At 59.2% G+C, this 27839-nt stretch overlaps 2 protein-coding genes across 4 annotated transcripts in view; one reads left to right on the forward strand and one right to left on the reverse strand.

Moving 5' to 3' along the window:
• On the forward strand, window positions 1–27612 carry WFS1 (wolframin ER transmembrane glycoprotein). Its single transcript, XM_036852379.1, has 8 exons — window positions 1–163; window positions 6514–6746; window positions 15526–15608; window positions 16083–16227; window positions 18007–18177; window positions 19613–19693; window positions 20557–20702; window positions 25658–27612. Exons 2-8 carry the CDS (start codon window positions 6515–6517, stop codon window positions 27464–27466), a joined length of 2667 nt encoding a protein of 888 aa, XP_036708274.1. The 5' UTR covers window positions 1–163; window position 6514; the 3' UTR covers window positions 27467–27612.
• The window catches only part of PPP2R2C (protein phosphatase 2 regulatory subunit Bgamma), a 165710-nt gene continuing 152996 nt past the window's right edge, over window positions 15126–27839 (reverse strand). The window contains exons 9-12 of one of the 3 annotated variants that reach the window (XR_005019940.1): window positions 24085–24216; window positions 16696–16751; window positions 16098–16211; window positions 15126–15528 (exon numbers count right to left, since the gene is read on the reverse strand). The gene's annotated coding sequence lies outside the window, so the exon portion shown is untranslated. Of the gene's footprint in view, window positions 15529–16097; window positions 16212–16695; window positions 16855–24084; window positions 24217–27839 lie in introns of all 3 variants that reach the window. The other 2 variants (XR_005019939.1, XR_005019941.1) reach the window with 2 other exon arrangements.

Raw genomic sequence — 27839 nt, forward strand, 5'->3', positions numbered from 1 at the left:
GCTGTGGGCAGAGCTCTCCCGCTGCCACTGTAACCGGCGCCGCCCGCTCGGTCGCGGTTGCTTCCCTTTGGACCCGGTCCGTCCAGCTCCTCTCGAGCAACTTTACAGCGAGCTCTGAAGCCCAAGGGCGTCGCGGCGCCGCGTGAGGCCTACTCGCGGGCCGGTAAGTACTTCACGGCTAGGGGCGGTCGCAGGGGGGGCTGGTAAGAGAACCGGGAGCACCCGGAGTTGCAGCCCGCCTCGGCCTCAGTTTCCCCATCTGAGCGGACGGGCGGCTGGTACTAGTGTCCCCTGCAAGCTCCCCAGAAGTTGGAGGGCCGGGGTCCCGCCTTCTCCGCGACGCTCACGGCAACCCCTGCCCGGGCCTCGATCGCGTCTTCCTTCCGGGGTGCACGCCCCCTCGTCCCCAGTCCGGTGTCCGGGCACCCCGGGCATCGCGGGGCACCGCGCGCTCCGAGCACCGTCACGCCCGCGAGCCTGGCTTAGAAACCCCACTGCCGGCGGGAAAACCAGCCTCAGAGGCAGGCGGCTCGTGGCGCTGGGGACCCGGTGAGTGGAAGGGGGCGCGCCTGCCCTGCGTCCCACAGCACCTGTGCCGAGTTGCCCAGTCATGGCCCTTCCTCCGCGGCCGTCGGCGGGCTTTCTGGGACCCCGGGCCGCCCTCAGTGCCCCCGGGGCCGCTGGAAGGCGCCTGGGCCTCCTCATAGGGGCTGCTGGGTGTGTGTGTGTGTGTGTGCGTGTGTGTGTGTGCGCGCCCGCGCTGGGGGTTCATTCCCCAAGCGGGCACCTTAGGGGCTGCTGAGTGTGTGTGTGCGTGTGTGTGTGTGCGCGCGCTCTGGGGGTTCACTCCCCGAGCGGCCACGTGCCCTCCTGAGGGGGCAGATTCTGAGGCTGAAGCCCCCACTGCCCACTTAGAATCTGTGTGGCAGTTACTCTCCCCCTGGGGCTCCTCCTCAGTAAGGCATGGTGAGGGGCAGTGGCAGCCCCTGGGCCCTGGCTGGTGTGAACCTGGCCCTCAGGAACATCAATTTCTGTTTTGATAGATGGAAACTTTCTGGGGAATCTGACTTTTGGGTGTGGTGGAGCTGGGCCCTCTCACACCATTTGTTGTAGTTGATGTTAAGAAATTCTGAGGAACTAACCTTTGTACAGTATTTGGCCCTCCCATTAGTCTTAGGGGTAGGAATTATATATCCCTATTTGACCCATGAGGAAGTTAAGACCCCACAGCTGCTCACGCAGAGCCTGGTGGGAGACCTCTGCCCCTGGGCAGGCGCTGAGAACCGTGCCTGCCTCTCCTCACCTTGGGCAGTGGCCCCTGGCACTTGGCCCATTTGTAAAGGGCTTTCCCTTCCGCTGGGATGCATCACTGAGGGAACGATGCCCTGGGTACCCAGTGTGCTGGCTGCCCGCCCTCACTGCAGCCTCAGCGAGGAAGCCACGCCAACAGAAACCCAGAGGCCATACTCTCCACTGCCCGTCCTGTCCGCTCTGTCTCCAGGGGGCTGTGATTCTCACTGGAGCCCCTTGGCATCTGACCAGGGATTCAGAAGAACGTTCCTTTATATACTTGCTCCCCCAGCAAATGGACCTTTGACTGGACACAGGAAAGGTTGCTGGGAGACCACATCTCATCTTCTTTCCCAGGATGGAAGGGTATGTGGAGGACTCCCCACTCAGGCCTCCCCTGCCCCTCCCAGGCCAGGGCTGGACAGGCCTTTGGGGCTGGTCACAGAGGGGAACCTAGTTCAATCCCTGACCCCCAAAATGCCTGTGCTGTGGGACAGAGACCAAATCCTGGTCCACGATTGCGGTGGTAAGAATTATGTTAGCGAGCTTGCTCTATGCTTCATATGGCTCCCTCCCCTCTCCCAGGTCCCCTCCTCAGCAAGTGGCACCAACACCATGGCCCCAGGGCACAAATCAGGCCCCATTCTGCTCCCCCCTGCCCACGTTCAGTTGGTGGTGCTTCTGTTTCTCCTGGCCCAGGAGCGCACTCAGATGCCTGCCCTAGGCCAGCCCTCCTCACTTTCCCTGGAAGACCACCCAGCTCCCTCCCTGGTCTCCCGGGCCAGTCCCCATACAGCCCTGATGGTTCTTTAACTGCCACTGCCCTGCAGCACCAGCCTGCATTTCCTTCTGCCCTAGGCTCAACCCCACACTAAGCCTGGCACTGTTCAGGCCCTCAGGACCTGCCCCAGGTTCCTGGCTGCCCGCTCAGCCTCTTTTCTCCTTCCTGTGCGCCCTCCCCAGAGTCACTTCCGCACCTTCCCAGCCATGTTGCCTTTAAGCCATGTCCGCTGCCTTTTCTCCTGGGCAGTCCCCCTCTGGAATGCCCACACACCTCCATTCCTCCCTCCCTTCACCCTTGCCTGGCTCATGTCTGCTTGTCCTAAAGCTTTAGTCAAGGCCACTCATCCTGCCCCTTTTCCACCACTGAGTGTGGCCCCCTTCTGTGCTTGCAGCCCCCAAGAGCTCCCTCCTTGTGGTTGTCAGTTTGGGTGTCATCCTTCCCATCTGGACTGAGTTCTCCAAGGCAGGCCCTATAGGATCCTCTCTGGGGCCCGGGAGGCCCAAGTTGGGGCCCGGCACAGGATCGGCCCACAGTCCCTGCCCGCTGACCCACCCCGGCCAGGCGAGGAGCATTTCCAGCTTGATTCCCCCTTAGTCCTGGGAATTGGCACATTGGGTAGAGCCGGAATGTTCCTTGGTTTGGCCCTTAATACTCTGGGGCAAAAATAGGTACCTCCAAGGGCTATGTGCCCTTGTCTTGAGGAGCAGCCCTGTGCCAGGCTGCTGGGCTATCCAGGCCAGAGCAGACATCCCAGACCCTGGGAACCCCTGGGCCCTCTCCCTTCAGGCTCAGTCACAGACGGGTTTTAGAATAACATTTTGTGGTAATTCCAAAAACCTTGCACGTTCATTATAGAAAATTAGGGAAGTAAATTTAGAAAAAGAATAAAATAAAACTACCTGTAGTCTCTTCACCCAGACATAGTATAACCATTTTGGGGGCATTTTCTTGCATCTTTTTGTGCAGATGAAGTTTGTTTTCATCCTAAATAGACTCAGGGCAGTAGCTCATGCTGCTTTAAATCCTGCTTAACAGTGTCATACAAACATTTCCTTATCTTTAAACATTTTTATACAGGTTGTGGTTAACAGCTATATAGTGTAGCACCATCTGGAGGGGCTGTGAGTTTCACACCTGCCCTCTCTGGACGGTGCTGGAAAGTACAGCTGTGATGGACACCAGAGAGGTGCCCTGTAAGAGCAAAGACGTGGAGGTCCACAGTGGCACGTGGATGTGGAGGAGCAGCAAGTGGGGTGAATGTGAAACCGTGGGCATCCCTGGTTTTTCCCCTGGTCTGGGATCCTGATGGTGGAGGCTCTGCTCAGAGGGTGTGTGAACATCTTTAAGGCTTCCCATGGGGGCTTGTTTCAGAGGTCGGGGTGGCCCCCCTGGGGGGAGAGCAGAGTGGGGCCGGCCTGAGCAAGGGTTAGAGAGCTTGGGCTGAAGTCCACGTGAGATCATTCTCCACGTGTCAGTAGATGCACGATCCTAGCAGCCCTCGCAGGGGGTGGCAGCCCCTCAGCCGAGCTCCGTGATGCTGGCATTTTGTGTTTTGATGGGATAAAAATACGCCTGGGTGCTCATGTGGAAAGAATGCCGGCCACTCTAGTTTTCTGGATCTTACACAGTGACAGGTTCCAAGCCGTTGCTCCGGTCATGGGGCGGCAGCGTGGGTTGACTGCCCCACTCGTGGGCATCGGAGGAGTCTTGGAGCTGGGCTGGAGCGGCATGCTGGTGCTCTCAGTCCGCAGTCAGGAGTCTGGGGCCAGGAGTCTGGGGCCAGGCTGGAGGCAGGGAGCTGCTTGCGATCACACAGTGAGATGGGGCAGGCTCTTCCCCAGCCGGGCTCCTTCCCCCAGGCCAGGCTGCCTCGGGTGTACCTTGCAAGGCAAGCAGGCGGGTATTCTGAGTGAATGAGATGTAGCCCCTGCCTTCAGGGCCCCCAGTGTCACAGGAAAGAAGACAGAAAAGAAAGCACCAGACACCACGCGGGTCCCTCCACCGGGAGATCACCTGTGATCCTCCCTGTGACCCATTCATGGCGATGGATCATTTCGTTTGTTTTAAAATAACAAGGTCTTTGATTCAAAAAGGGTTTGGCCAACTCTCAGGGAACCTGAAAATTAATCCTCCTTTATTCATCCATTCTCACTAACCAGAGATTTTACTTTAAGCAGTATTATTTTGATTGTAATGTGACATGCATACTACTTAGCCCAGCAGGCCAGCCAGAACCTGTGTTTTCCTGAAATTCCAGGTCAGACGTGGCCCCATGTGGTTTGTCTCGGGTCAGCCAGTGACCTGTGCAACTGGGTTCTGTCTGCTAAATCACCGGCTGACTTTCCCCGCCCACAGCTGGCCACGTGCCCAATGGGTCTGCTTGTGCAGCCAGATGGTGAATTTCACAAAAGTTGCCTCTTTGTTTGGTTCCGGGAAGCCTGGTGTTTGGAAATAGCACCAAGCACTGTGTTGGTTTCCAAGCAGATCCATGTGGCTTGACATGCTTTTGGTTTGCAGCCAGGGGGATGTTTTAAAATAAGGGCTCAGTCCCTCTGAGGGAGGAATGTCCAGATTGAAATCTCCAGGGTTCTTTGGCAGACAGAGATCTGATCTCTGGGACCCATCTCTAGTAGGAATGGAGCAGACATGGTTGTGTAGCCCCGGGGAAGTGGCGTGTGGCGCCTGGGGCCCCCTCCGACTCTTGCTGTGTCAGCAGTCTGCGGACACGTGTCAGGCACCCACTCTGGCAGGCTCGGGGCAGGCTCAGAGCTTGGAGCTGGGCACTGGGGATGCCTGGGAACCTGGCCCCTTGTGGTCTCTGGTCTCATGTAGTCCTCACAGTGTCCCCAAGTGTAAGACGATTGTCCCCATTTACAGTTGAGGAAGCTGAGGTGCAGAGAGGGACGTGGCCTGCTCAGGACCACAGAGCTGGTGGACACAGCCAAGGGGGCGACAGCTACCACGGGTTAGTTTGGGGGCCAGATTCCTCATTGCTGGGCTTTCCCTGCTCTGTGCTCATTTCCTCATCTCAGTGAAGAGGATGGATGTGGCCTTGAGGCTGTGGTGAGGGTCATGGGATCCTTGGGGATCCCCCGCACAGTGCACGTGGTCCCAACTTCTTCAGGGTCTGTGTCTGATCCTGGTTCCCTGGCTGGGGAACTCCTAGAGCTCTCAGCCCCACCGTCTGGGGCTCATGGTTGCCCTTAATTGTGTCAGTGGTGGTTTTTGCTGTTTTGCTAAATGGCATTATTGACTAATGGAGCCCTTTCCCCTGTTGTAGACTCTCTGTGCTCGCCAGTCTGTTCCAGTCATCTGTTCTGACACACCAGCTTCATGGTTTCCGTCACTCCACATCTAGTATGTGTTCATATCTGGTGCATTCAAGTTCCCTGATATTTGTTCTGTGGTTCAGGCCTAGCGTGGAGGGCTTGGGAGTCGGGCAGGTCTGACTACATCCTGGCTCCAGGGGCCGTGTTCCCCCCTTCCCTTCCCCTCCCCATTTCGCTCCCCCCTCCCCTCCCTTCCCTCCTCCCCTCGCCCTCCCTATCCCTCCTCTTCCCCTTCCCCTCTCCTCACATTTATTTAACTTTCACTCTGTGCCAGTGTATTCATTTCCTAGGGCTCATGTAAGAAATTTACAGAAACTTGGTGGCTTTAAACAATAGAAATTTATTGTCTCATGGTTCTGGAGGCAGAAGTCCACGATCAGGACATCGGCAGGGTTGGTTGCTCCTGGGGGCTCTGAGGGAGAGTCCTCCTCGCCTCTCCTGGCTTCGGGTGTTGCTGGCGATCCTTGGCGTCCCTGGGCGTGCAGCTGCATCTGTCTGATCTCCGCCTCCTCCTTCACGTGGTGCCCTCCTCTCTCTGTCTGTGTGTTTCCCTCTTCTTATAAGGATACCAGTCACTGGATTAGGGCCCACCCTAAGTCAGGATGATCTCATGTCAAGGTCCGTGATTGCATCTGCAAGGACCCCTTCTTCCAAACAAGGTCTCCTTCACAGATTTTGGGTGGACGTACTTGGAGGCCAGCTTTCATCCCAGCACAGCCAGGCACTGTGCCCGGGGCTCCGTGTGGACCATCTCACTGAATCCTCACGACATTCTACATCCCCACTTCTCAGATGAGCACACCCGAGGTCCCGTGGCTCATGCCTGGTGAGGCAGGGACTCAAGGCCTTGAGACTTAGGGCCTGGCTCATGCCTGCTGTGGGACTTGCCAAGCCAGCCGGCCTTGAGTGTTTCCTCCCTCGATTTCCTGCCCTGTAAAATGGGAGTGTCTTACGGGGGCTGTTGTGAGGTTGAATGAGATCACATAGAATGCTGGGCAGCCCCCACCCTGTTTCCCTTTTCCGTCCCCTCTCTTTACCAGAAACTAGAGGCCAGAGCAGACTGGGCTTGGCTGGCCTCATGTGTCTGACTCTCCTCTTTTCTCGCTGCAGAATGGCCTCCGGTGCCCGTCCTCCGAGCCCCTCTGGCCCACAGTCTCCACCGCTGCCACAGCCCCAGGCCCGCTCACGGCTCAATGCCACCACCTCGGTGGAGCAGGAGAAGAGCGGGGCGCCCCGAGCTCCCGGACCCCAGGTTGGACCTGGACCAGATGTGAGAGACACTGCTGCCCCGGCTGGGCCCCAGGCCTCGCATGCCAGGAGCCAAGAAAGGGTGGATGGAACAGGTAAGGGGGTGGGGCCTGGGAAGCGGGACTGTCCTCCCCTGGGGCTGTTCTAGAAGCAGGGCGAGCACCCGGGTCCTGGCATGTGTTCCAGACCCCCCTGCGAGGTTCCTCCTGCAGGGCATCCCCTGTGGTCGGGGGCCCACCTGCTCTGCCCAGGGCCCCTCGACTCTCACCTCGCAGCGGGCTTTGCTCCTAAGTTCACAAACTTGGGCTGCAGCAGACTTCACATTCCCTTATTTTATTTATAATCAAATGCACCAGCTCCCACCTGCTCAGGGCCCCCACCAGGCACGGTACGGGGGGAGGTGGGAGGAGGAAGTCTTCCCCACCCAGCTGGTCCCGCCCAGCACTCGCGGCAGCCCGTGTTGTTCCCTCTCCGCCGTGGCCACTGCTCAGGGGCCATGCAGTCAGGCAGCTCTGCCTGGTCTGCGGGCCCCATGTGGCCACTCCCCTTGGGGACGGCTGCCAGCCTGGAATATGCCTGGGCCCAGGCCCAGGTCCCCGCTGCCCTCTGGACCACCATCCTCCATCCCCAGGCCAGGCTGCCAAGGGCTGCCCCTCCCCCCCAGTCCACTCCTGGGCCTCCTCAGGTTTCCACTCTGTCCCAGGGGAAGAGATGAGACAGCGTGGGGACCCGGGTGCGACGGGACAGCTGGTTGTGGTGCTGGCAGCCTAGCTGCCACTGGGAGAGGGACACCAGGGTTTGGTCCGTCCTCTGTCCACCTGCTGCTCGCTGAGCACGGCCCTTTGCTGGCCCTGAGTGGCCATCGGCAGCACAGGTGAGTCAGGCCTGCCCCCTGCCTCCGAGGAGTCCACGGTCTCGTGGGGAGCATAGAGGTGGCCCTGGCCCTGGCGCTGGGGAGGTGGGGACCTGCTCTGTGGGAAGAGATGACGCCCGAGCAAGAGTGAGCCTGGGGAGAGAGGGCACAGCACGGGCAAGGGCCAGAGGGAAGAAAAGGCCTCGCCTGGGCTGGGCTTGGGGTAGAGAGAGCCCCGGACCTCCCAGGTGACGGGGTGGCAGCAAGGAAGGAAGGCTCAGATTGGTGATGCCCTCGCGTCTGGCCTGCGATTTGAGCTACACCAGGAGTGAGCGGGGGGCAGGACCAGGCAACGGGCTGTGACAGGAGCCTTGTGTGAGAGGCTCCTCTGTGCTTTCGGGGCTGTTGTAGGGAAAAACCCCCAAGTCTACTGTGAGTTCCAAGAAAGGGAGGATCCCTGGGCCTCTGGCGGTGATATTTGGGGAAAACGTAGTTGGTGTCGGTGTCACTTTTTCTAATAATCCACCCGGTGCTTCTCAGTGCGTCTGTCTTATTCTCACAGCGACCAACCCTGCGAAGTAGGGACCTTGGCTCCGATTACAGGGGCGGCGATCAGAACGGAGCCCGCTGGGGACATCGGGTCTAAAAGCCCTGTGGGTGGTGAAAGCCCTGTGACTTCTTTCCGTGGATCACCGCCCTCTCCTCCCTGCTTACCGAGACCATCCCACGTTCTCCAAATCCGCCTCCGCCTTCCCTGTTCCCCCACCTCCCCTTTGCCACATGGGAGCCTCTGCCCAGAATATGCCATCGCCATCTCCACCTGTTGAAATCCTACCCAGCTCTCAAGGCACTGCCGCCTCTTAGACTTTCTGACCTCCTCCCACAGCAAGAAAGACGTGTGCTGTCGTAACCGGACTCACACACCCGTGTGCCTGCACGCACACACGCACACGTCCAGTGGGAACGGAAATTTCCAAAACCATGCTTGTCCTTAGTGTGTGTGTTGCTGTCTGATAGTCTCCATTCTGTTGCTTTTATTTAAAAACAAATGCTGCTTGTGGGCAGTGAAATTGGTTCCGTGACCTTCTGGGCCGAAGTCTGTAGTTTGAAAAACGCTCTGTGGTTTGGTGCCAGTGCTAGTCTCCCGTGCACCCCAGCCGGGACTCTGGAGTACGTCTGTCCACGTGAGCTGTTTATTTACTGAGTGTCGGGGCCGTGAGGTGGTGCAGGAAGGGCCGAGATGGCAGAGGAGGGACGCTTGGCTGGGCTGGTGGCCTTGAGCCGTGTGCCCTTGAGGGAGCTGGGAGGCCTCGCTGAGCCTGTCTCTGTATCTGTAAAGTGGGCGCAGTCATACCGGCCATGTGGAGTCCACGTGCTGGGACCCTGTGCTCTGAGCGTGGCGCACGGGACGAGGTGCTGAGTCAAGGCCCCTCGTCCCTTAGGTGCCTGCCTGGTGGCACGGAGAGGGTCCGTGCCTGGAGCTTGATGTGCTTCATGGATGTCATCAAGCCTCCTGCCCCCCGAGCCCGTCCCGCTTCCTATTCAGGCTTCTCCTGGGGTGTTGCCTTGCACGTCGGGGCAGCCTTCCCGTTTCACGGCCCCACTCAGTCCCTCTTGGGCGACCGGTCTCAGTGTCAGCTCCAGGCTCTGTGTCTGGGTGTAGGGGCTTCACGCGTGCGTCGGATTCTTCTCTCCCCCAGGAGGCTGTTGTGCTGCAAGCTGTGCGTGCGTGCGTGTGCGTGCGTGTGCATGTGTGCGCACGTGCTTCCTTGTGTCCTGCACGAGGCAGGACGCCGTGACTCTCTCGGCCCCCGCTGCTCCAGGTGCCCTGTATGAGTTAGGGAAGTCCCAGGCGCCGCCCCGCGCTTCTCCAGCTCGCCCAGCCTTGCCGTTTCGTTTTCCCCCTTGAGAAGCCAGCTGCCTGAGGTGAGCACCCCCAGCTCAGCACTGCCCCCGCCCCATGCAGGGGCCCCAGACCCGTGGTGGGGAGCATCTGCCATGTGCACTGCGGACCTGGGGGCTTTAGGTGACCCCTTGCGGTAGCTCGAGAGGGAGGCTCCGTTCTCGTCCCCATCTAGAGATGAGGAAACTGAGCCATCAACTTGCCAAAGCGGCCAGTGCTGAGTGATGGGCGCAGGGGTGATCCCAGTCTCCTGTCCCACGCTGCCCCCATGCCCAGCGGAGCAGCACGGACCTCCGAGCTCTGGGTGCAGAGGGCCTGAGCTCTGCGGCTCCATCACGCCGGACTAGTGCCTGATTGTCCCCAGAAACGCGGCCCACTGGGCTCTTCTGATCTCCACATCTCCTTCACAGATCACTGCGTTCTCTGCTTCGTCTCCAAGGCCTCTGGGCAGACCAGGGCCTGATCCGGAATCTCGGGCCAGCCACAAACACCCCACGGCTGCGGGGCCAGGAGACCGGGGCTGGGAACGCGCTTGGTTTCAATCTGGGTGAAGCAAAACAGCCTCGGAGGATGGACCAAGTCAAGACTGCCAGTTTCAGATAAGAAGAGTCAGGAAACAGATGTGGTCTCTGTGTGGCTTCTGACCCCAAAGGGAGGGGCGGGGAGTACTGAGCAAGTGCTGGGCCAGTTGGCACCCTCGGGGTCCCGGCCCGCCACATCTGGGCCCTGCTGCGTCACTTTTCTCTGTGGCGTCACTGTCACTGAATTGGACACAGCAGGAAGCGGTCACCCCAGTGTTGACCAGGGGCTTGCTCAGCGGGTGCAGGAGACAGTGGGCAAGGCAGGCAGGGCCCGCCGCCAGGAGGGAGGGTAAGTGAAGAGGGGCGTGCAGGGCACAAAGGGCTCCCAGGCTGATGGCTCTGGGCAGGGGTTGGACGCAGGGTCAAGAGGTCGGCCAGCTGAGTGGGGTCTCAAATGGTCGGGATAAGGAGAATGGGTGTTCTGGGGAACGTTAGAGGGTTTAAACCAGAGGAGCAGCATGACCTCTGTTACGTGGAGATGACCCGTGGGAGCCGAGGCCGGCAGGGAGGCACGTGGCAGGTGGAGAGGCCCCAGGAAGCTGGGCTGACTCCAGGTGTCTGGCTGGAGCTGCCAGGTGGGTGCAGGGCGTGGGCGGGGCAGTGTCCCAGCGGGGTTCAGGGCGGGACGGCGGGATGGGAAGGTCAGGAGACGATGTGGTGCGGGAGCGGACGCGGAGCGCCGAGCCCCTGCTGTCCTGGGGACAAGCCACAGCCACAAACGACTCGCTTTCTCCTTGTCCGGTCAAGGTGCTGGCTATTGATGATTTAGGGAGTTTTGTACCTGCATTATTTTATCCTGACCCTGACTGGAGTCCTGACCCCCTCACTCTAGGATGACCTGTCGTGAGGACAGATGGCAGGGGCGGTGAGGCTGTCTCCGGCCTGGTGGCTTCCTGGGACCTTTGGAAACTTGGCAGCATGCCCTTCATCCCTTACCTTTAACCTCCCCTTTGCATTCCAAGTCTTGAGTGTCGCCTCTTCCAGGAAGCCCCTGCCATCAGGATTGATGATGCCTGGCACCTCCACCGCCCCCCTGAGCCTGCGCTGTTGGAATGTGGTTGTCCTCGTCTGGCCCCTGGGTGGGTAGGGAGGGCGGGGGGTCCTGCCTCCTTCAGCTCAGTGCCCTTGGCTCCTGGAGCTCAGACTGGCCTGGGGCCAATGCTCAGTAAACGTCTGCTGGGTGAGTGATGAGGGGCGAGGTCCATGACCCCTGCTTGGGCCTGTGGGAAGCTCAGACCTCCTGCCCGGGAGCCCCGCCTTGGAGCTTAGCCAGCCCCTGGAAAAGAGGGGGTCGCAGGGATTGTCCTTCCTGTGTGTTCATGAGAACCAGAGTCAGCATCACGAAGGCTGCTGGGACACCCCCTGGTGCAAGGTGACCCAGCCGCCCACAGCGATGAGGAGGACACGTGGGATGCCCTTGGGTTCTTATCACCTTTCCCTTCACCGCAGCCCATGTGGTGGGTGTCGGGAGAGGACCAGGGACTCTAAGGTCCAAGGCCTTAGGGAGCCTAAGGCCTTGTCCAGGGCCAGCGAGTGAGGCAGCGGAAGGGCAGCAGCCCCTAGAGACAGGGGTACGGCGTCACAGTTCCTGTGTGTTTCAGATCGTGCTCTTCTTTTAAGAGCCTTTGGCGTGCGTTCAACAATTTAAACAATGTGCTCCAGCAACTCTAGATCTCAGCAGTTGTGGAAAATGGAAGCTGGCTTCTCTCTTGCTCTCAGCCGTCTCTGGGGAGCTGGCAGAGCCCTCGGGACTTCTGGGAAGGGACGCCTGAGGCTCCCCAGCCCACGGCCCTGGGGTGGGTGAGGAGTGGGAGCATGACTTGCTCACCCCCCACCTTCGTCTGTTTCTACTCAGAACCTGCTCAGATCAGGGAGGTGAGCTTGGCAGTTCAGTCTCCAGGCCAGGCGTGTGCTGTGTTCCAGGCCCTGTGCAAGGATTTGGAGAGACAGAGATGAAAGCTTGAGACCATTCCCTTGTCGGTCCCCTGTCCATCCCTCCATCTGTTCAGCATTTGCTGAGCTGTGTCTGACACTGGGGGACGGAGATGGGTCAGACCTGCGGGACACAGATCATCTCCGTAAAGGCTGGTGGGACCGTGAGAGACGCAGGAAAATGGAGATGGGCTGTGCTGGGGGGAGGGGACAGCATCCTGGGGACTCTCCTCCCATTTCATGACAAAATGAGCATCATTTACTAATGCGGTGTGGTGGATACAAGTCTCTCAAATGCGTGGGATCCGCAGGAGATAAATAGTATAAAGGAGGGGGTGTGCTGGTCCTCTGTGGATCCTCGCAGATGTGAGGAGACTACCCAGGGCCATGCAGCTCTGCTATTGTTTTGTGACTGATAGAAAGACTTTCAAAACTGAGCTAGAGTCGGGACACTCTCGGTTGCCAGTGATGTTGAAACCCGATGTAAATTAACATAAGCAAAAAAACAAAAACAAAAAAACAAAAACATGGTGTGGGGCTTCCCTGGTGGCGCAGTGGTTAAGAATCCGCCTGCCAATGCAGGGGACACGGGTTCGAGCCCTGGTCCGGGAGGATCCCACGTGCCGCGGAGCAACTAGGCCTGCGTGCCACAACTACTGAGCCTGCTCTCTAGAGCCCGCGAGCCACAACTACTGAGTCCGCGTGCTGCAACTACTGAAGCCCGCGTGCCTAGAGCCTGTGCTCCGCAACAAGAGAAGCCAGTTCAGTGAGAAGCCCGCGCACCGCAACGAAGAGTAGCCCCCACTCGCCACAACTAGAGAAAGCCACGCACAGCAACAAAGAACAAAAGCAGCCAAAATAAATAAATAAATCAATAAATAAAATAAATTTATTAAAAAAAACAAAACAAAACAGGGTGCAGGGGATTTGTTAGTTCCATATGTCTGCACAGTGTAGAGTATCCAAGGGACTCAGATGACATGATTGGGAATCTGCCCCCAGCTCTGCTTTCCTGCGTGACCTCACTCTCAGGTGGGCTTCCCCCGGGGCAGCCCTCGGGCTTCAAGCTGGTGTCTGTCAGCTGAGATCCGGCAGAAGGAAGAGATGTTGCCCAGCAGCCAGCACAGACCCCACCGTCCTGGCTTGGGTCTGTGTCCCTCCCTGAACCTGCCGCTGTGGTCAGGGAGATGGATGGGCCGGGTGGGCTTGCTGCATCCACCCTGTGAGAGTGGAGGAGGGTGGGTCCCCAAAGGGGACATCAGGTTAGGGTTAGGAAGAGGCCAGGAATGAGGGTCAAGCCTGCAGAGAGCTCGTGTGTTCAGTGGCCCTCGGTGTCCCCGCTGACGCAGCCAGCTTCTGGAGGTGTTCTTTATGTGCGTGTTCTCCTTAGATGGAAAAAGCCAGAACCCCCCGATTGGTCTGCAGCATGAGCCCAACATTTGAGTGGTTGTAGACCTATTTCTGCCAGTGCCAAATGGAAAGCAGAGTAATGAGGGAGGGGAGGTGCATGTTTCAAAGAGATTCTGTATATTGAGGAGACTTCTTGCGATGTCAGGCTATGGACAATGTCTGCGAAAAATTAATCACGGACAGAATAATCTTTTTAGTCAACAGATCTGTGCTTGAAGCTTCCATATTCTGATATAATAAAAAGGACCTTGGACTTGTGAATTTAGTTAGTCAAGAAAAGAGCTGTGAACTCCGTGAGGTGCCTGGTGTTGGGCTGGGAAGTGTGGCCTCAGTGAGCCAGGAAGGCCCTGGGGTCAGCCAAGAGGTGGGACACGGGGAGGGGAAAGGAACGCACACTGGGAACGCCAACTCTGGACCAGGCAGTTAATACGAAGTGTCTCATTCTTCATAAACCGTCCTACTGGATGGATATTGACGATGGGATTGAAAATGACTCTCGCTTTGTCACGCGGCACTTTGACGCTAAGGGTAGATTCACACGCAGGTCAGATTTCTCTACACACACACCCTCCTTCCCTGCGAGCCCACCCTTCCCATTTGTTCTCTTTAGTCTGAGCCCTTGGCCAGAAAGTTCATTCCCGCCCTTGCTGAAAGGGGTGACAGCAGCCAAAGGGAGAACTGACCTTGATGACTCGGGAAGCACCAAGGTCTGGGGCCATGGGATGGGGTGGACGTCCTGGGCCCTGAAGCCATCGCTGGGTTAGGTCCCTGGGACCTGGGCAAGGAAACCCAGCCTGAACTCCGCAGGGAGAGGTATCATCATGTGCGCAAGCTGTCCACCAAGAGGGTCTCAGTACAGGTGCCTGACCTGTGGGTCTCGTTAAGAATCCTCCTTCTGAGCCGTCCCCAGACACCCCCGCCTGGCCCCCGTGTCCTCTCCAAACTGGGTGTGACCTCTCTGCCTTTGAACCTCCTAGGCTGCGTCGCTTTAGGCCCCTGCCCTGCTGTCTCCCCCTGGGCTCCTGGGTGCCGTAGACTTGGGCACCCTGCACACAGGGGCTGGCTCTGAGCCTGGCGGACCTGGTTCTGGGAAAGGCTTGGATGAAGGGGTAGAGAAAGCTGGTCATCTGGTGGGTGTTCCTGGGGACTGTTCATGTTTCCCTGAATTCTGCCTTCTGTTTCCAGAAATGTCTAGAGAGCAAGACTCTGTTAGTCCCAAATAGGCACCTGCTAAGGTGGGGTGTGGCAATGGCTGAGGCAAGGTGTGGTGTCGGGCATAGGCCCCGGGTATTGGTTGCTTAAATCAAAGAAAGGGACTGGTAAAAAGTGATCTTTTAAAAAAAACTTTGTTATGCTACTCACTGCAGGAGAGGCTGTAGTGAAATCGATGAAGTTACGTGACACTTTTGTAACTTAGGATAGCTTTTTACAAAGAAAATATAGCACGAGCTGTATGACGTTTGGACCCTTGGACCTAGTAATTCACCTGAAGAACCTATGCTGGGAGAATGACCTCCCAATAAAAAATACACCCACAGAATGGTTTGTTGGCACCGTTTTATAAAATTAGGGAGTATGGGAATAACCTAAAGGTCCGATGGAGAGGAGAGGCCCAGAACCCTGATGGGATTTCTGAGCCACTGAAATGGTACATTTCACTGCAGAGCAACATGGGAAATTGGTTGTGATTCACTACTCTATATATATATATATATATATATATATACCCCAAAATGTATGTACTGTGATTATGACCTCCAAAAATCATTCGTGTATATAGACGACAGTCTTGGAAAACATGAATTTGGTTTGTTTATTGGGGTGCTGGGCATTGGGGTGCAGGTTCTTCAGGTCAGGGGCTTTTGAACTTGAGCCCTTGGATCTTTCTAGAACTCCGTTCAAGCCTGAGCTCAGCCGCTCCGGCTGCAGTGAGCTGAGGGGGCGACGGTGGTTCCTGGTGCCCCCCTCTGTCCCTTGTCTCCCACCACGAGCTCCGAGCAGCTACTGGAACCGCCCCCTGGCAGCTTTGTGGTCCTTGCTCCCAGGAAAGCAGCCTCCTGGCGCGTTCTCTCTGCATCTGCTGTCACGCTCTTGACCTGGGGCTGAAGTCTGTTCCTGCCGTCCCCTCGCCTCCTCAGACAAGTGACAAGGACCAGCTTGGTGACAGTCCATCTGCTTGTTTTCCTGTGTTAAAGGGCCTGCAAAGGGAGATGTGGACACCCCCTTTGAAGAGGTCCTGGAGAAGGCCAAGGCTGGGGACCCCAAGGCACAGACGGAGGTGAGCCCTGCTGTCCGTGGGAGACTCAGGCCGCGGCCTGCAGCATGGTGTGTCTGGGAGAAGCTGGTGCCTGCAAGCTGGGAGCTGGGAGCTGGCCTGACTGTGCCCGCCGTGTGCCAGGCCCCCGTTTGTTGCGTTTCCGTGTTCATGATGTGTTTGTTTCTTCCCTCCGCCCTCTGGGGAGCACTACGTGTTCACCTCCTCTGTCCAGCTCCCACCTGATCTTGGGCATCACCTCCTCTGATACCATCTCTGCTTCCTGCCTGTCCTCATGCCCCCACCGCCTCTCTCATCTCATCAGTGGGGGAGGGGTCCCGACACCCCCCTCTGGCTGGGAGCACTGGGCGGAGAGGGACGGGGAGCCCGAGGTTGCCCAGCTGCGGGGAGCAGGTCAGGGCAGGACGTGGAGTGGGAGCCCGGGCGCTGTGCATGGGGGCCGCTGCGGCACGTGGCGTGACGGGGTCCTGCTTGCAGGTGGGGAAACGCTACCTGCAGCTTGCCGGCGACGGGGATGAAGAGGTCAACAACTGCACTGCCGTCGACTGGCTGACCCTCGCCGCCAAGCAGGGCCGGCGCGAGGCCGTCAAGCTTCTCCGCCGGTGCCTGGCGGACAGAAAAGGTGGGTCAAGAGGCCTGGGGGGATGCATGAGGTATGCCGTGCTGCTTTGCTAAATTAACAGCTAAAATAGCAACAGGAAAACTTGGTGCTGGCAGTGCCGTTGAGCAATGAGTGTGGTTTCTGTTATGCCAGTGGCTTTGCCATTTAGACATTTTTGGAGTATAACATGGGATATTTAGGGAGTGAAGCCATTTTCATCCTCTTTAACTTGTGGTGGTGTCTACAAGGAGATACCCTCTGGGTTCTACTCCAAATTGAGGAGTAGATCCTGGAGCCAAGTTGGAGAACATGACGGGGGCCTGAGGTCAGAGTGGCACTTTCTGAACTGACTTTCCATCCAGTCTGAGCCGAGAAGCTGGGGACCGTGGGCCAGTGAAGACCCGCTCAGGCTGGCACTCACCGCCAGGATGGGTCTGGGTGTTGGGGGGGGGGCAGTGATGTGTAGCCTGGCCACGTGTGGACACTTACTAGGTTATCCTGCCCAAGGGAAATGGCTCGTTCCTGGTGTCAGGGAAGAGTGTTTCCTGAAGGTTCAAACCTCAGAAGAAAGATGAAAGTGTGTGTCAGAAAGGGGCCTTTTTTCCCTCAGATTGTAGAAGTGTTTATTGTTATCAGAGAAAACTTGAACTGTATAGAAAACATAAAGATAGAAATTACCCATCACGTTGAAACCCAGAGAGACGTGCTCTCCAGTTTGGTATTTTTTTCTTCTGGTTTTGCATTGTAATGTTTTAAAGTAACATTTATTATATAGAATCTACTCCCTCTGGACCTTAGGCTGATGCCTTTGACAACTCGGAATGGTCATATTTTGCTAGCCACAATTCCTCACCAAGCCAGCTTCCCGTTCCAGGGCAGGCAGGATGGCCTCGCACTGGCTGGTCGAGTCAGTGCGGCCTGCACAGCTCACTGTTGGAGCCAGTGGTTCCCAGAGGCCTTGAGGGAGCCAAGGCAGGCCCGAGGACCAGAGGGCGTGTGAGGGAGGGGGCCAGGCCTCGTGCGACCCACACCCTCCACCTTCTCACAGTTGAGTGCTTACCGATCATAAAGGAAACGGCTTGGTGGAAAGTTGCGGAGATGTTTCAAAGGAGAAAAAACCCAATCCTCCATCCCTAGTCTCACTGCCCTCTGGAAGGGCCATGCTGACGTCCAGGTGGCTGGGGAGCAGGGCGAAAGGCAGCTCCTGACAGCCCATGAGACCTGCTCCCGGTCTCTCCGTGGGTGAGTCGTGCCTACCTGGGAAAGGGCCGTCTGTGCAGGGACACAGTTGCTCCTGGCTGCCCTAGGAGGGGCCGGCGCTGTGGACGCAGGGATGCCCCGCTCTTGCACGCGGGCCGCTCACTGCAGTGAGACTGACTGGGGTCTGAGACCGGCTCTGCCTCTCTGACTCGGTGGCCTTGGCAATCCAGGCCGCCCCTGTGTGCCTTGGTTTCTCCATCTGTAAGGCGGGGACAGCAGCGCCCCACCAGAGGGTCCTTGTGAGGGTGCAATGGGGAGGGGAGCAAGCCAGGAAGATGGGGCGTCCTCGCCCAGCACCAGGCCACCGTGGCCGCTGGGTGAGTGTCTGCTGAAAGGCCAGGCCGAGCCGCCCACCGGCCGGGACTTTGGCCAGACGCCCTTTTGGTCAGATGTTCGTTTCAGCCCTGGTAACAAAGGTGCCTGCAAAGCCGCTTGCAGGAATCCCTTCCCAACCCCCTCAAGCGGGGTGGCCAGGGCCGGGGTGTCGCTGACGGCTTCTGGGCAGGTGAGGCGAGGGCTCTGATGCCTCCCCTCTCTCAGGCATCACCTCCGAGAACGAGCAGGAGGTGAGGCAACTTTCCTCCGAGACCGACCTGGAGCGGGCCGTGCGCAAGGCGGCCCTCGTCATGTACTGGAAGCTCAACCCCAAGAAGAAGAAGCAGGTGGCCGTGTCGGAGCTGCTGGAGAACGTGGGCCAGGTCAACGAGCACGGTACGCGGCCTTGCCGTGCGGCCTCCTGGGCCTTTGTGTTGGAGTCCTGGGGGCTTCCCGATGGGAGCCGAAGCGCGGGCTCCAGGCACCTTCTTGTGGGGACCTCACAGGTGTCCTGTAGAGCCGGGGAGGGTCCTTCCTGGGCATCCTCCTGTTCCCGGGGTCCCCGCCCTGAGCTGTGCCCTGAGCTCTGGCTCAGTCCTAGGTCTGGGCGCCCAGCAGGCCCTTCCCCTGGTGCTCCCGTGATTTGCTCTGAGCCTTGGGGTTTCCTCCCCTCCTGCCCACAGGCAGAGCCACAGGCCTTGTCGTTCCAACGGTGTCCTGCTCTTCCTGAGGGACAGGGAGTGCGGGGAGGGTGAGAGGTGCGGGCAGGGACCTAGGTCCCCGAACCCCCAAGAGGCTCTCCAGGGCGGACCTCATCGCCAGCCTCTGCAGTCCTCCCTGCTTCCTCCTAACTCGGCTTTCCGCAAAGGGCACGGGCAGCAGCCGGAAGGACAGATGGGGCAGGAGAACGGGCGTCCCTGACTGGGTGTGGCCTCTCCATTTCCCTGGGTTGGTGGCGCCGGGGGCATCTGACTCTTGTGACTCCGTTACCTCGGGGAGCCCCTGCCTCCCGCTGTTCAGAAAATGACTCTCTGCCCAGGGCTTCGCCCAGCCTTCTCCGGCCCCGAGGGGTAGATGCTGGGGGCTAGAGCTACCTGCCGACCCATCCGAGAGGACTGCTGGGTGGGCACCACCGCCCCTTCTCCGGGGAGCTCAGGGCAGGACTCCTGTCTGACCTGCCCCTCTGACGAGCAGAGGTGGCCGGGTGGCAGCACCCCCGAGAGGCGTGCTTGACTGGACAGGCTCGGCTGCCCCGTGTGGAGCCCGAGACCCCGTGAGGCCTCAGCGCCACCCGCACGTGCTGCCCCGCCCCCACTGGCCACGTCCGCTCGGGGCTCCCGTGGCCTCTCTCAGTCCCAGTGCCCCTCCTCTCCCGGTGTCACTGTCTGCGCTCTGGTCCCACTCCTGCCCGCCCCGCCCCTGCAGAGGTGCACCTCGGAGCCCGGCGCGGGGGAGCTGGGTGAATGCCTGCCAGGTTGGGGGTGTGGCGGTAGGGGCGGGCACTTCCTCCTCCAGGGAGCATCACGCCAAGTGACGACGCGAGCAGCACAGGTGTATGGGGACAGGCTCGGCTGACCGGAGGGTGTGGTGTGTCCAGTGCCAAGGCCGCGCCCGTACAGGGGATGGGCTGTGCCCTGTGGGGCCTGAGTCACTCTTGGGGGCGGAAGCTGAGAGGTGACAGTCCTGAGGGGTGGCCCTTGCACTGCCCTCCAGGGCTGCGTGGAGGCACCAGGCCCTGCAGTCCCCGGGACACACTGGCAGGTTTCCGGGGGGCTGCAGGGAATGGGGCGGTCAGCCTGCCCCGATTCTCAATCCGCTCTGTCCCCTGCAGACGGAGGGGTGCAGCCTGGCCCCGTCCCCAAGTCGCTGCAGAAGCAGAGGCGGGTGCTAGAGCGCTTGGTCAGCAGCGAATGTGAGTATGGCCGCCGGTCCTGCGCTTGCGACGCCTCTTGCCGTGCTGTTTCTCCCACCGCCCCGCGTGCCGTGTCTGCTCCCTCCTGCCAGTCCAGGCCTGGCCTCCAGGGTCTTGGAGGCGTGATGGATTTTCAGTCCCTTTGGGGCTGTTGATTGGGTGTCAGTGTTGTGGGCTCTGGGATCTGGACCCTGCCACTGGGAGCATGCACTCTGGAGGGACAGGGAGGGCAGCGTGACAGTCCCTGCAGGACAGAGAGCTGCCGGGGGCTGTGAGCACGCCGGACGCCCGAGCCAGCGAGGGTGAGGAGGCAGCTAGCCCTCGGAGGGCACCGGGGGGGTGCTCCAGGCCAAGCAGACGCCACAGGCAGAGGCCTGGGGGCACCCAGCACGGGCTGTGGGGAGGTGGGGGATAGAGGGCAGAACATGGCGGGCGGAGGTAATGAAGGTTTGCCTGGCACACAGTAGGCCCGGCACACAGTAGGTCCTCAGAGGATGCGCATTGACTGGAGGGGTTAGTAGGGGGCTGGGCCGCAGGGCGTCAGTGCCGTGAGGAGCCAGGGCCGAGGGAGGGAAGGGGTCACAGGGGCACTGGCGGTGAAGGTGGCCGAGGAGTCAGCATTGGAGCTGGGCTCAGGCAGCCCCTAGGCTTGAAGAGCTAGGGAGGGGGCCGCTTCGGGGGAGGGACAGCACATCACCAAGGCGAGGAGGACCATCGGCAGGCCTGTCTGCCTCTCTCCTCCCATCGTCCGGGCCCAGGGAGGGGTTTGCCTGGCCCAGCCAGCGTGCCCCTGCTCGCCTGGCCACGCGGGGTGGCAGTGCTTGCAGTCTCGCAGACCCCGTGTGTTCTCTCCTGTGCTTTAGCCAAGCGCTACATAGCGCTGGACGACTTCGTGGAGATCACCAAGAAGTACGCCAAGGGCGTCATCCCCGCCGACCTGTTCCTGCAGGACGACGACGATGACGAGCTGGCAGGCAAGAGCCCCGAGGACCTGCCCCTGCGCCTGAAGGTGAGCGTGGCTGGAGGCGCCCGTGGAGGGCTCTCGGCCCGGGCCGCGCCCCCCTGCGCCCCCCAGCGCTCCCCGGGAAGCTGTAGGTGGGGGGCCTCAGGGACTGTGTAGCTTGTCCCTGCGGAGGCCCGTCCTGCAGGGACGTCCCCATAACTGCGTAAGGACGCGTCCTTGTGAAGGGAGGCCTTTCACGTGCGCTCAGGCTCTGAAACCAAGGGCACTGTCGGGGCGGGCAGCTTCAGTGAGTGATGGACAAGCACAGGCACCTTCTCATCTTTCCCTGCCAAACGCCGTCGGGGGAACAGGATGCTGTGCACTGGAGGCCGCCTTTCACTTAGACTTTGTCATTTTGAAAAATTATCCGTTTATGGCACAGAGTGGAGGTCAGTTCCTCGAAGATGCCTTTTCCCTAAAGCAGAGTGCTGTGTTCAGGCGGCCAGGAGGCCCCTGCAGTGGTGCCTGTTTATCTGGATCTGCAGGGGCTCGGGGAGCAAGCCGGGTGCGGTGCGGAGAGAGTGGCAGGGAGGTGACTGAGGGCCGACCTGAAGGGGGGAGCGTGCGCTTACACCGTTGGCCAGCGAGCAGCAGTGACATCGGGGAGCGAGGGAGGCTTAACCAGACGCGTGCCGACAGCCAGGAGTGGCCGCTCGTGTGGCCCTGGTGTCACAGCTTTTGTTTTCCTGGTCACGTGGTTGTGACTAAGGGTGCAGATGTACCGTGTGGCCACACTGCCCTTCACCAGATTTCCCCCAGTTCAGCTCACGGGCTTGAATTAGTTGTGTCTGTATCTCACTTTGCCGAGAACACCAGGATTTACAGAAGTCTGGCTATCTGGCCCCAGACAGGTCCATCACCACGACTGGCCAGGAGGTCCCCGGCCAGCACAAGGGCCTCTGAGCAGACGAAGCGTCACAGAGGTCCTGGCGTTAGTCACGCGAGAATCCGTCAGGTTCTGTGCATCCCCAGCTGCCTGGGAACGTGTGTGAGCTGCCGTCAGCGTGGTAGAGTGGGCTGTGGGTGTGCGAGCGGCGTCGGGGCTGGTGACAGGAAGTGTGCTGATGTGTCGCCGTCCCAGAGGCAGCGCAGTGTAAGCTCCGTGCTGGGGCCTGGATATGGAGGCTCAGAAAGCTGCCCTCGGTGGGTGGGGAGGCCGACTTGGAAGCAAGTTCCACAGAGATGCTGCAGCCCAGAGAGGTGGGTGGGAAGGCCACGCTCAGGACCAGCGAGCTGAGTGAGAGTCCCTGAGGGCAGGTAGGGTGTCCAGGGTGAAGGTTCTGAGACGCGGGGTCGGGATGGCCCAGGAAGCCAACCAGGGAGGTCATGGCTCTTATTGAAGCCCCCCTGCTTCTTATTGAAGCAGGCCTGGGCTAAGTGTGTTCACAAATGACATTAGTTTTCTTATTAGAATGAGCGAGGGAAGGTGGAGCATTTGCTGTGGTTCTTCGCAAAGAGGAGGTGCTCCCCAAATGCCAGTGAGGGTCAAAGGTGAAAGGGTAGTGGGAGAAGACCCATGGGCCAGGTGGTCCTGGCCTGGACATTGTAGTTTGCATTGTTCTGGCATAATTACTAATAATGCCTGCTTTCAAAAGCATCCTGGTTTGGACAGCAAGTTATGTTACCCTCCTTACTGGTAACAAGCTCAGTGCTGTAAGATATCTGAAAGTCCTTTTTGGGAAAAAGAGATTTAAAGTATTCCAAAAAGAAATAAGGCTCTTTTTTTTTTTCTTCAGTTTTTGAAGTTGTCAGAGCACTTTGATTCTTTTACAGTTTGTCTCATTAAAAGCCTTTGGAAAAAGAGAGAATGAATCATAGCAGGTGTCTCCTGGAACTAAAAGCTGTTCCAGCCTTTATTAGCGCCCTGGAGGACAGAGAAAGGACGCGTGCCTGCGGAGTCCTCAGCACCCCAGTGGGAAGTGCCAGATGCCTCTCTGCGAGCTGACGTGACCTCCAGGGACATTCCAGGCTCCGAGCTGCCTCTTCTCAAGCCTTTGGTGACAGATGAAACCTTCTTAAAGATGAATTCAGGAATATTTTAAAATCATAACGTTTTTGTATAAAATTATTGAGAATCCAGCACATGAACATTCACCCAGGTCCGAGCAGAGTCTAGTTGAGATGAACTTGCGTCGACCTGCTGAGCGAGCGGTGGGTTCCTTGGTTGGCTTCCCCGGTTGTAAAAGGCTGTTTGCTCGGTTTCTCACATTAGCCGAGCGACTGGTGACCACAGCCCTGGCCAGGTTGCCCTTTCCTGTGCTTTCGTGAACTGACTCCCTGCTCATTTTTTTTTTTTTTTTTTTGGCCGTGCTGCGCAACATACAGGATCCCGACCAGGGATCGAACCTGTGCCCCTGATAGCGGAAGCGCAGAGTCCTAACCACTGGACCAGCAGGGAAGTCCCCCTACTCATTTTTTTTTTTTTTTTTTAATTAATTTATTTATTTTTGGCTGTGTTGGGTCTTCGTTTCTGTGCGAGGGCTTTCTCCAGTTTCGGAGAGCGGGGGCCACTCTTCATCGCGGTGCGCGGGCCTCTCACTGTCGCGGCCTCTCCCGTTGCGGAGCACAGGCTCCAGACGCACAGGCTCAGTAGTTGTGGCTCACAGGCTTAGCTGCTCCGCGGCATGTAGGATCCTCCCAGACCAGGGCTCGAACCCGTGTCCCCTGCACTGGCAGGCAGATTCTTAACCACTGCGCCACCAGGGAAGCCCCCCCTACTCATTTTTAAAAATTTCTCTCCTGCTCAAACAAAAGTTCATTTTAATTTGTTTGGGCTTTCTCTACAGAAAAGGTTTCTAGTCTCACAATTTGGTGCGGCCCCAAGAAGTAGGGCTTGGGTAGAAGCTACAAGGGACAGAATTGGGACCTTAAAAGGAGAGAACTCCTGGCATGGTGGCCCAGGTGCCTCACTGTGCAGGCAGAGGCTGGCACCATTGGACATCAGGTTCTAGAAGCTTTGTGTCTTTTAAAGGTCCTCTCAACCATGTGATTTTGTGGCCTTATGGGCAAAAAAAAAAAAAAAAAAAAAAAAAATAGTGTGAATTGTTTTGAGCATTAGGACAGGATTTCAGATTAGTTTTAAGGTCCCAGCTACTTGGGTACCTCCAGGCTAGCTCCCCCAAAGCTGTCCGGTGCTGGTTGTGCAGAGAGAGAACGGCTGTGGGCACAGCCGCCCTGGGGCGCCTCTCGTCTGTCTGGTTAGAAAGGCCCTGTCCACAGGGATTAACCGAGAGGCCGCAGCTGATGCACACGCGGGCTCTTTCCATCGCTGTTGCATTTCAGCTGGTGGGTCTGGCTTTGGGCCGAAGGGGCCCCTTCCAGAGGAAGCCAGAGCCAGAGGCACTGGTTTGCTGTCTGGCAAGTGTCAGAAATCCCCACCAAGGCTAACCTTATGGCGTCCGATGTCCCCTAGCGCCGCCTCCAGATGGGGTGAGTGCTGTGTCTGCTTCTGGGAAGCTGGCCCCAGTGAGCTGGGGGAGCCCTTAGTTGGTTTACTGGTTTGTTCATTTTCTTGCTCATTCTAAAACAGAGAGTAAGTGGACCGTCACAAACACGTAAGGAGGAATGCAGCTCTGTGTACATGCGCGTGTGTGTCTGTAGACGTGCATGCACACACACACAGTCTCACACGCTCCTGTTTCCGCTGTGAGCCCGGGTCACCCTCATCTGGAGAACTCACTCTCCTGGCGGCTCCCGGGGGTCCTGGTCATCCTGAGTTCCCTGCCAGCCGCGGCTCTTGGGCAGATGACGGCCACACCGCAGTATTGTCACTCAGTTGTACACCCCCAGGATCCCTGCCCCTCCTGGCCCTCTGGTGGGTGGGGCAGAGCGAGTCTGTCCCCAGGGTGGGGGTGGAGGCTGTGCTGCCCACCTCACCCGGGCGCAGCGGGGCTTTGCTGCCCCCAGGCGTGGGTGACCTCTGCGAGGACCCGGTCCCTGGTGTGGTTCTCCTTGCCACCCCGAGTGAGCACTGGCACTGCCCACGGCTACTTTCTGTTTTCACCCCCTTCGGCTTCCCTCCCGTCTCCCCGGAGCCGGGGTGGGGCTGGAAGCCTCTGGGATTCTGCACAGAGAACCAGGCCAGTATAGGGGCCACCCTGGGTGGCAGAATCGCCCTCGCTTCCCTCACAGCCCCTCATTCGTCTTCTGTTGCGGAAAAGGCCGAGGGTTTCTGCGGCTTTTTGCAGTGAGCACAGGCCGGGGGAGTGGGACCCAAGGCAGGGAGCGGTGCTGCCCTTGAACGTGGCTGTGAGGGTTGTGCGTCTGTTCTGAGCAGTCGGGTGTGCAGGGGTGGGTGGTGCAGGCGGCTGGCGTCGGGCCTCCTGTCGCAGTGAAGACGCACACCCGCCCCGTCGCAGCTGAACCGTTTCCATTCACATGGCTGCCGAACTCTCCTTCCCGCAGTCCCCGCTCCCGCTCCCGGGACGGTCAGAGCCCAGCGTAGGCCGGTAGAGCAGCGGTTCCTCTCCCGCTTGGTGGGTGGGTGAGCAGCCGAGGCTCGGTGAAGTCCGCTCCACAGGGGTGACTGAGACGCAGGCAGCCCGGTGCTCTGTCATCTTTGCAAGCGTGAGGCCCGTGGGGAGGGAGGAGGGGGCCAGGTGGGCTCTGCCAGGCGCCCCAGGTCTCGTAGGGAAGACCAGCCCTCCTAAGTCTGGAGACCCTGGTGGACGGTTGGGAGTCAGGGGTGGGCGGGAGGGAGAGGCCGGGCCCTGCAGGATTGGGCGGGATCGAGGGAAGGTTCGTGAGACCACGTGGAGCATCGCCACCTGCAGAGGGTGTTACAGGTGGAAGGACCGTGCGGACCAAGGGCCCGGCCGTGGCTGAAACGGCGGGTGAGTTCACTTTGCCCGGAGCCGGGGGCAGTGCGGGTGAGTGACAGAGAGCAGTGACACGGCAGAGAGTGGGGCTCCCACCCTGGCTGCGTTCCAGTGCCCCTCCTTTGTCTCCACCCCTCCTCCCAGGTGGTCAGATACCCGCTGCACGTCATCATGGAGCTGAAAGAGTACCTGATTGATGTGGCGTCCCGGGCGGGCGTGCACTGGCTGTCCACCCTCGTGCCTACCCACCACATCAACGCCCTGGTCTTCTTCTTCATCGTCAGCAACCTCACCATCGACTTCTTCGCCTTCTTCGTGCCCCTGGTCGTCTTCTACCTGTCCTTCATCTCCATGGTCATCTGCACCCTCAAGGTTTTCCAGGACAGCAAGGCCTGGGAGAGCTTCCGTGCCCTCACCAGCCTGCTCCTGCGATTCGAGCCCAACCTGGACGTGGAGCAGGCCGAGGGGAACTTCGGCTGGAACCACCTGGAGCCCTACGTCCACTTCCTGCTGTCTGTCTTCTTCGTCATCTTCTCCTTCCCCATCGCCAGCAAGGACTGCATCCCCTGCTCGGAGCTGGCCGTCGTGTCTGTCTTCTTCACGGTCACCAGCTACATGAGCCTGAGCACCTCGGCCGAGCCCTACACCAGGAGGGCCCTGGTGACCGAGGTGGCGGCCGGCCTGCTCTCCCTTCTGCCCACCGTGCCCGTCGACGGGCGCTACCTGAAGCTCCTGGGCCAGACCTTCTTCACAGTGCCCGTCGGCCACTTCATCGTCCTGAACATCAGCTTCCCCTGCCTGCTCTATGTATACCTGCTGTACCTCTTCTTCCGCATGGCCCAGCTGAGGAACTTCAAGGGCACCTACTGCTACCTGGTCCCCTACCTGGTCTGCTTCATGTGGTGCGAGCTCTCCGTGGTCGTCCTGCTCGAGTCCACCGGCCTGGGGCTGGTGCGTGCGTCCATCGGCTACTTCCTCTTCCTCTTCGCTCTCCCCATCCTGGCGGCCGGCCTGGCGCTGATGGCTGTGGTGCGGTTGGCCCACTGGTTCTTGTCCCTGGAGCTCACCAAGATTGCGGTCACCGTGGTGGTCTGCAGCATCCCCCTGCTGGTCCGCTGGTGGACCAAGGCCAGCTTCTCCGTGGTGGAGATGGTCAAGTCCCTGACACGGAGCTCCATCGTCAAGCTTATCCTGGTGTGGATCACGGCCATCGTGCTCTTCTGCTGGTTCTACGTGTACCGCTCGGAGGGCATGAAGGTCTACAATTCCACGCTGACCTGGCAGCAGTACGGCTTCCTGTGCGGGCCGAGGGCCTGGAAGGAGACCAACATGGCCCGCACCCAGATCCTGTGCAGCCACCTGGAGGGCCACAGGGTCACGTGGACCGGCCGCTTCAAGTATGTCCGCGTGACGGAGATCGACAACAGCGCCGAGTCGGCCATCAGCATGCTCCCGCTCTTCATCGGCGACTGGGTGCGCTGCCTCTACGGTGAGGCCTACCCGTCCTGCAGCTCGGGCAACGTCTCCACGGCCGAGGAGGAGCTCTGCCGCCTCAAGCTCCTGGCCAAGCACCCCTGCCACATCAAGAAGTTCGACCGGCACAAGTTCGAGCTCACCGTGGGCATGCCCTACAGTGGCGCCAACGGCACCCGCGGCCCCGAGGAGGACGATGTCACCAAGGACATCGTGCTGCGGGCCAGCAGCGAGTTCAAGGACGTGCTGCTCCACCTGCGCCAGGGCAGCGTCATCGAGTTCAGCACCGTCCTCGAGGGCCGCCTGGGCAGCAAGTGGCCCGTCTTCGAGCTCAAGGCCATCAGCTGCCTCAACTGCATGGCGCAGCTCTCACCAGCCAGGCGGCACGTGAAGGTCGAGCGGGACTGGCGCAGCACCGTGCACGGCGCCGTGAAGTTTGCCTTCGACTTCTTCTTCTTCCCCTTCCTGTCGGTGGCTTGAGGACGCGTCCTGTTGCAGGAGTGCCGGTGCATGTGGCTGCCAGGACCTCCCCCCACGGCCTCCCGGCTGAACGGCGCAACACTAACCACTGTGCGTGTGTGTGTGTGTGTGTGTGTGTGTGTGTGTGTGTGTGTCCACACGCATGCGCAAACGCAGGGCTTTGGAGACCACTTGTCACGTGTAGTCTGCTCACACCTCTGTGAACGGGCTGACTCCTTTAGCTCTGTCCACTTCGACTGCCCAGTGTGGTTGGAAATGGCATGCACATCCTCGACCCGCAGTCCCGACCTCTCCGTGAGCAGCTGGTGTGCCAGGCTAGACTAGGATTCCTGTGCCCGAAAAACACTTTACAGATGCTGCCCTCCCTGCCCTA

The sequence above is a fragment of the Balaenoptera musculus genome, chromosome 5, assembly GCF_009873245.2.
Source record: "Balaenoptera musculus isolate JJ_BM4_2016_0621 chromosome 5, mBalMus1.pri.v3, whole genome shotgun sequence".
Classification (NCBI taxonomy): Eukaryota; Metazoa; Chordata; class Mammalia; order Artiodactyla; family Balaenopteridae; genus Balaenoptera; species Balaenoptera musculus.

Bases quoted from the DNA above. Each gene is read 5' to 3' on its own strand.
- WFS1 (XM_036852379.1), top strand. From the start codon at position 6,515: ATGGCCTCCGGTGCCCGTCCTCCGAGCCCCTCTGGCCCACAGTCTCCA. The intron at 19,694-20,556 runs GTGAGTATGGCC...CCTGTGCTTTAG, and splicing joins GCGCTTGGTCAGCAGCGAAT to CCAAGCGCTACATAGCGCTG. The intron at 20,703-25,657 runs GTGAGCGTGGCT...CCCTCCTCCCAG, and splicing joins ACCTGCCCCTGCGCCTGAAG to GTGGTCAGATACCCGCTGCA.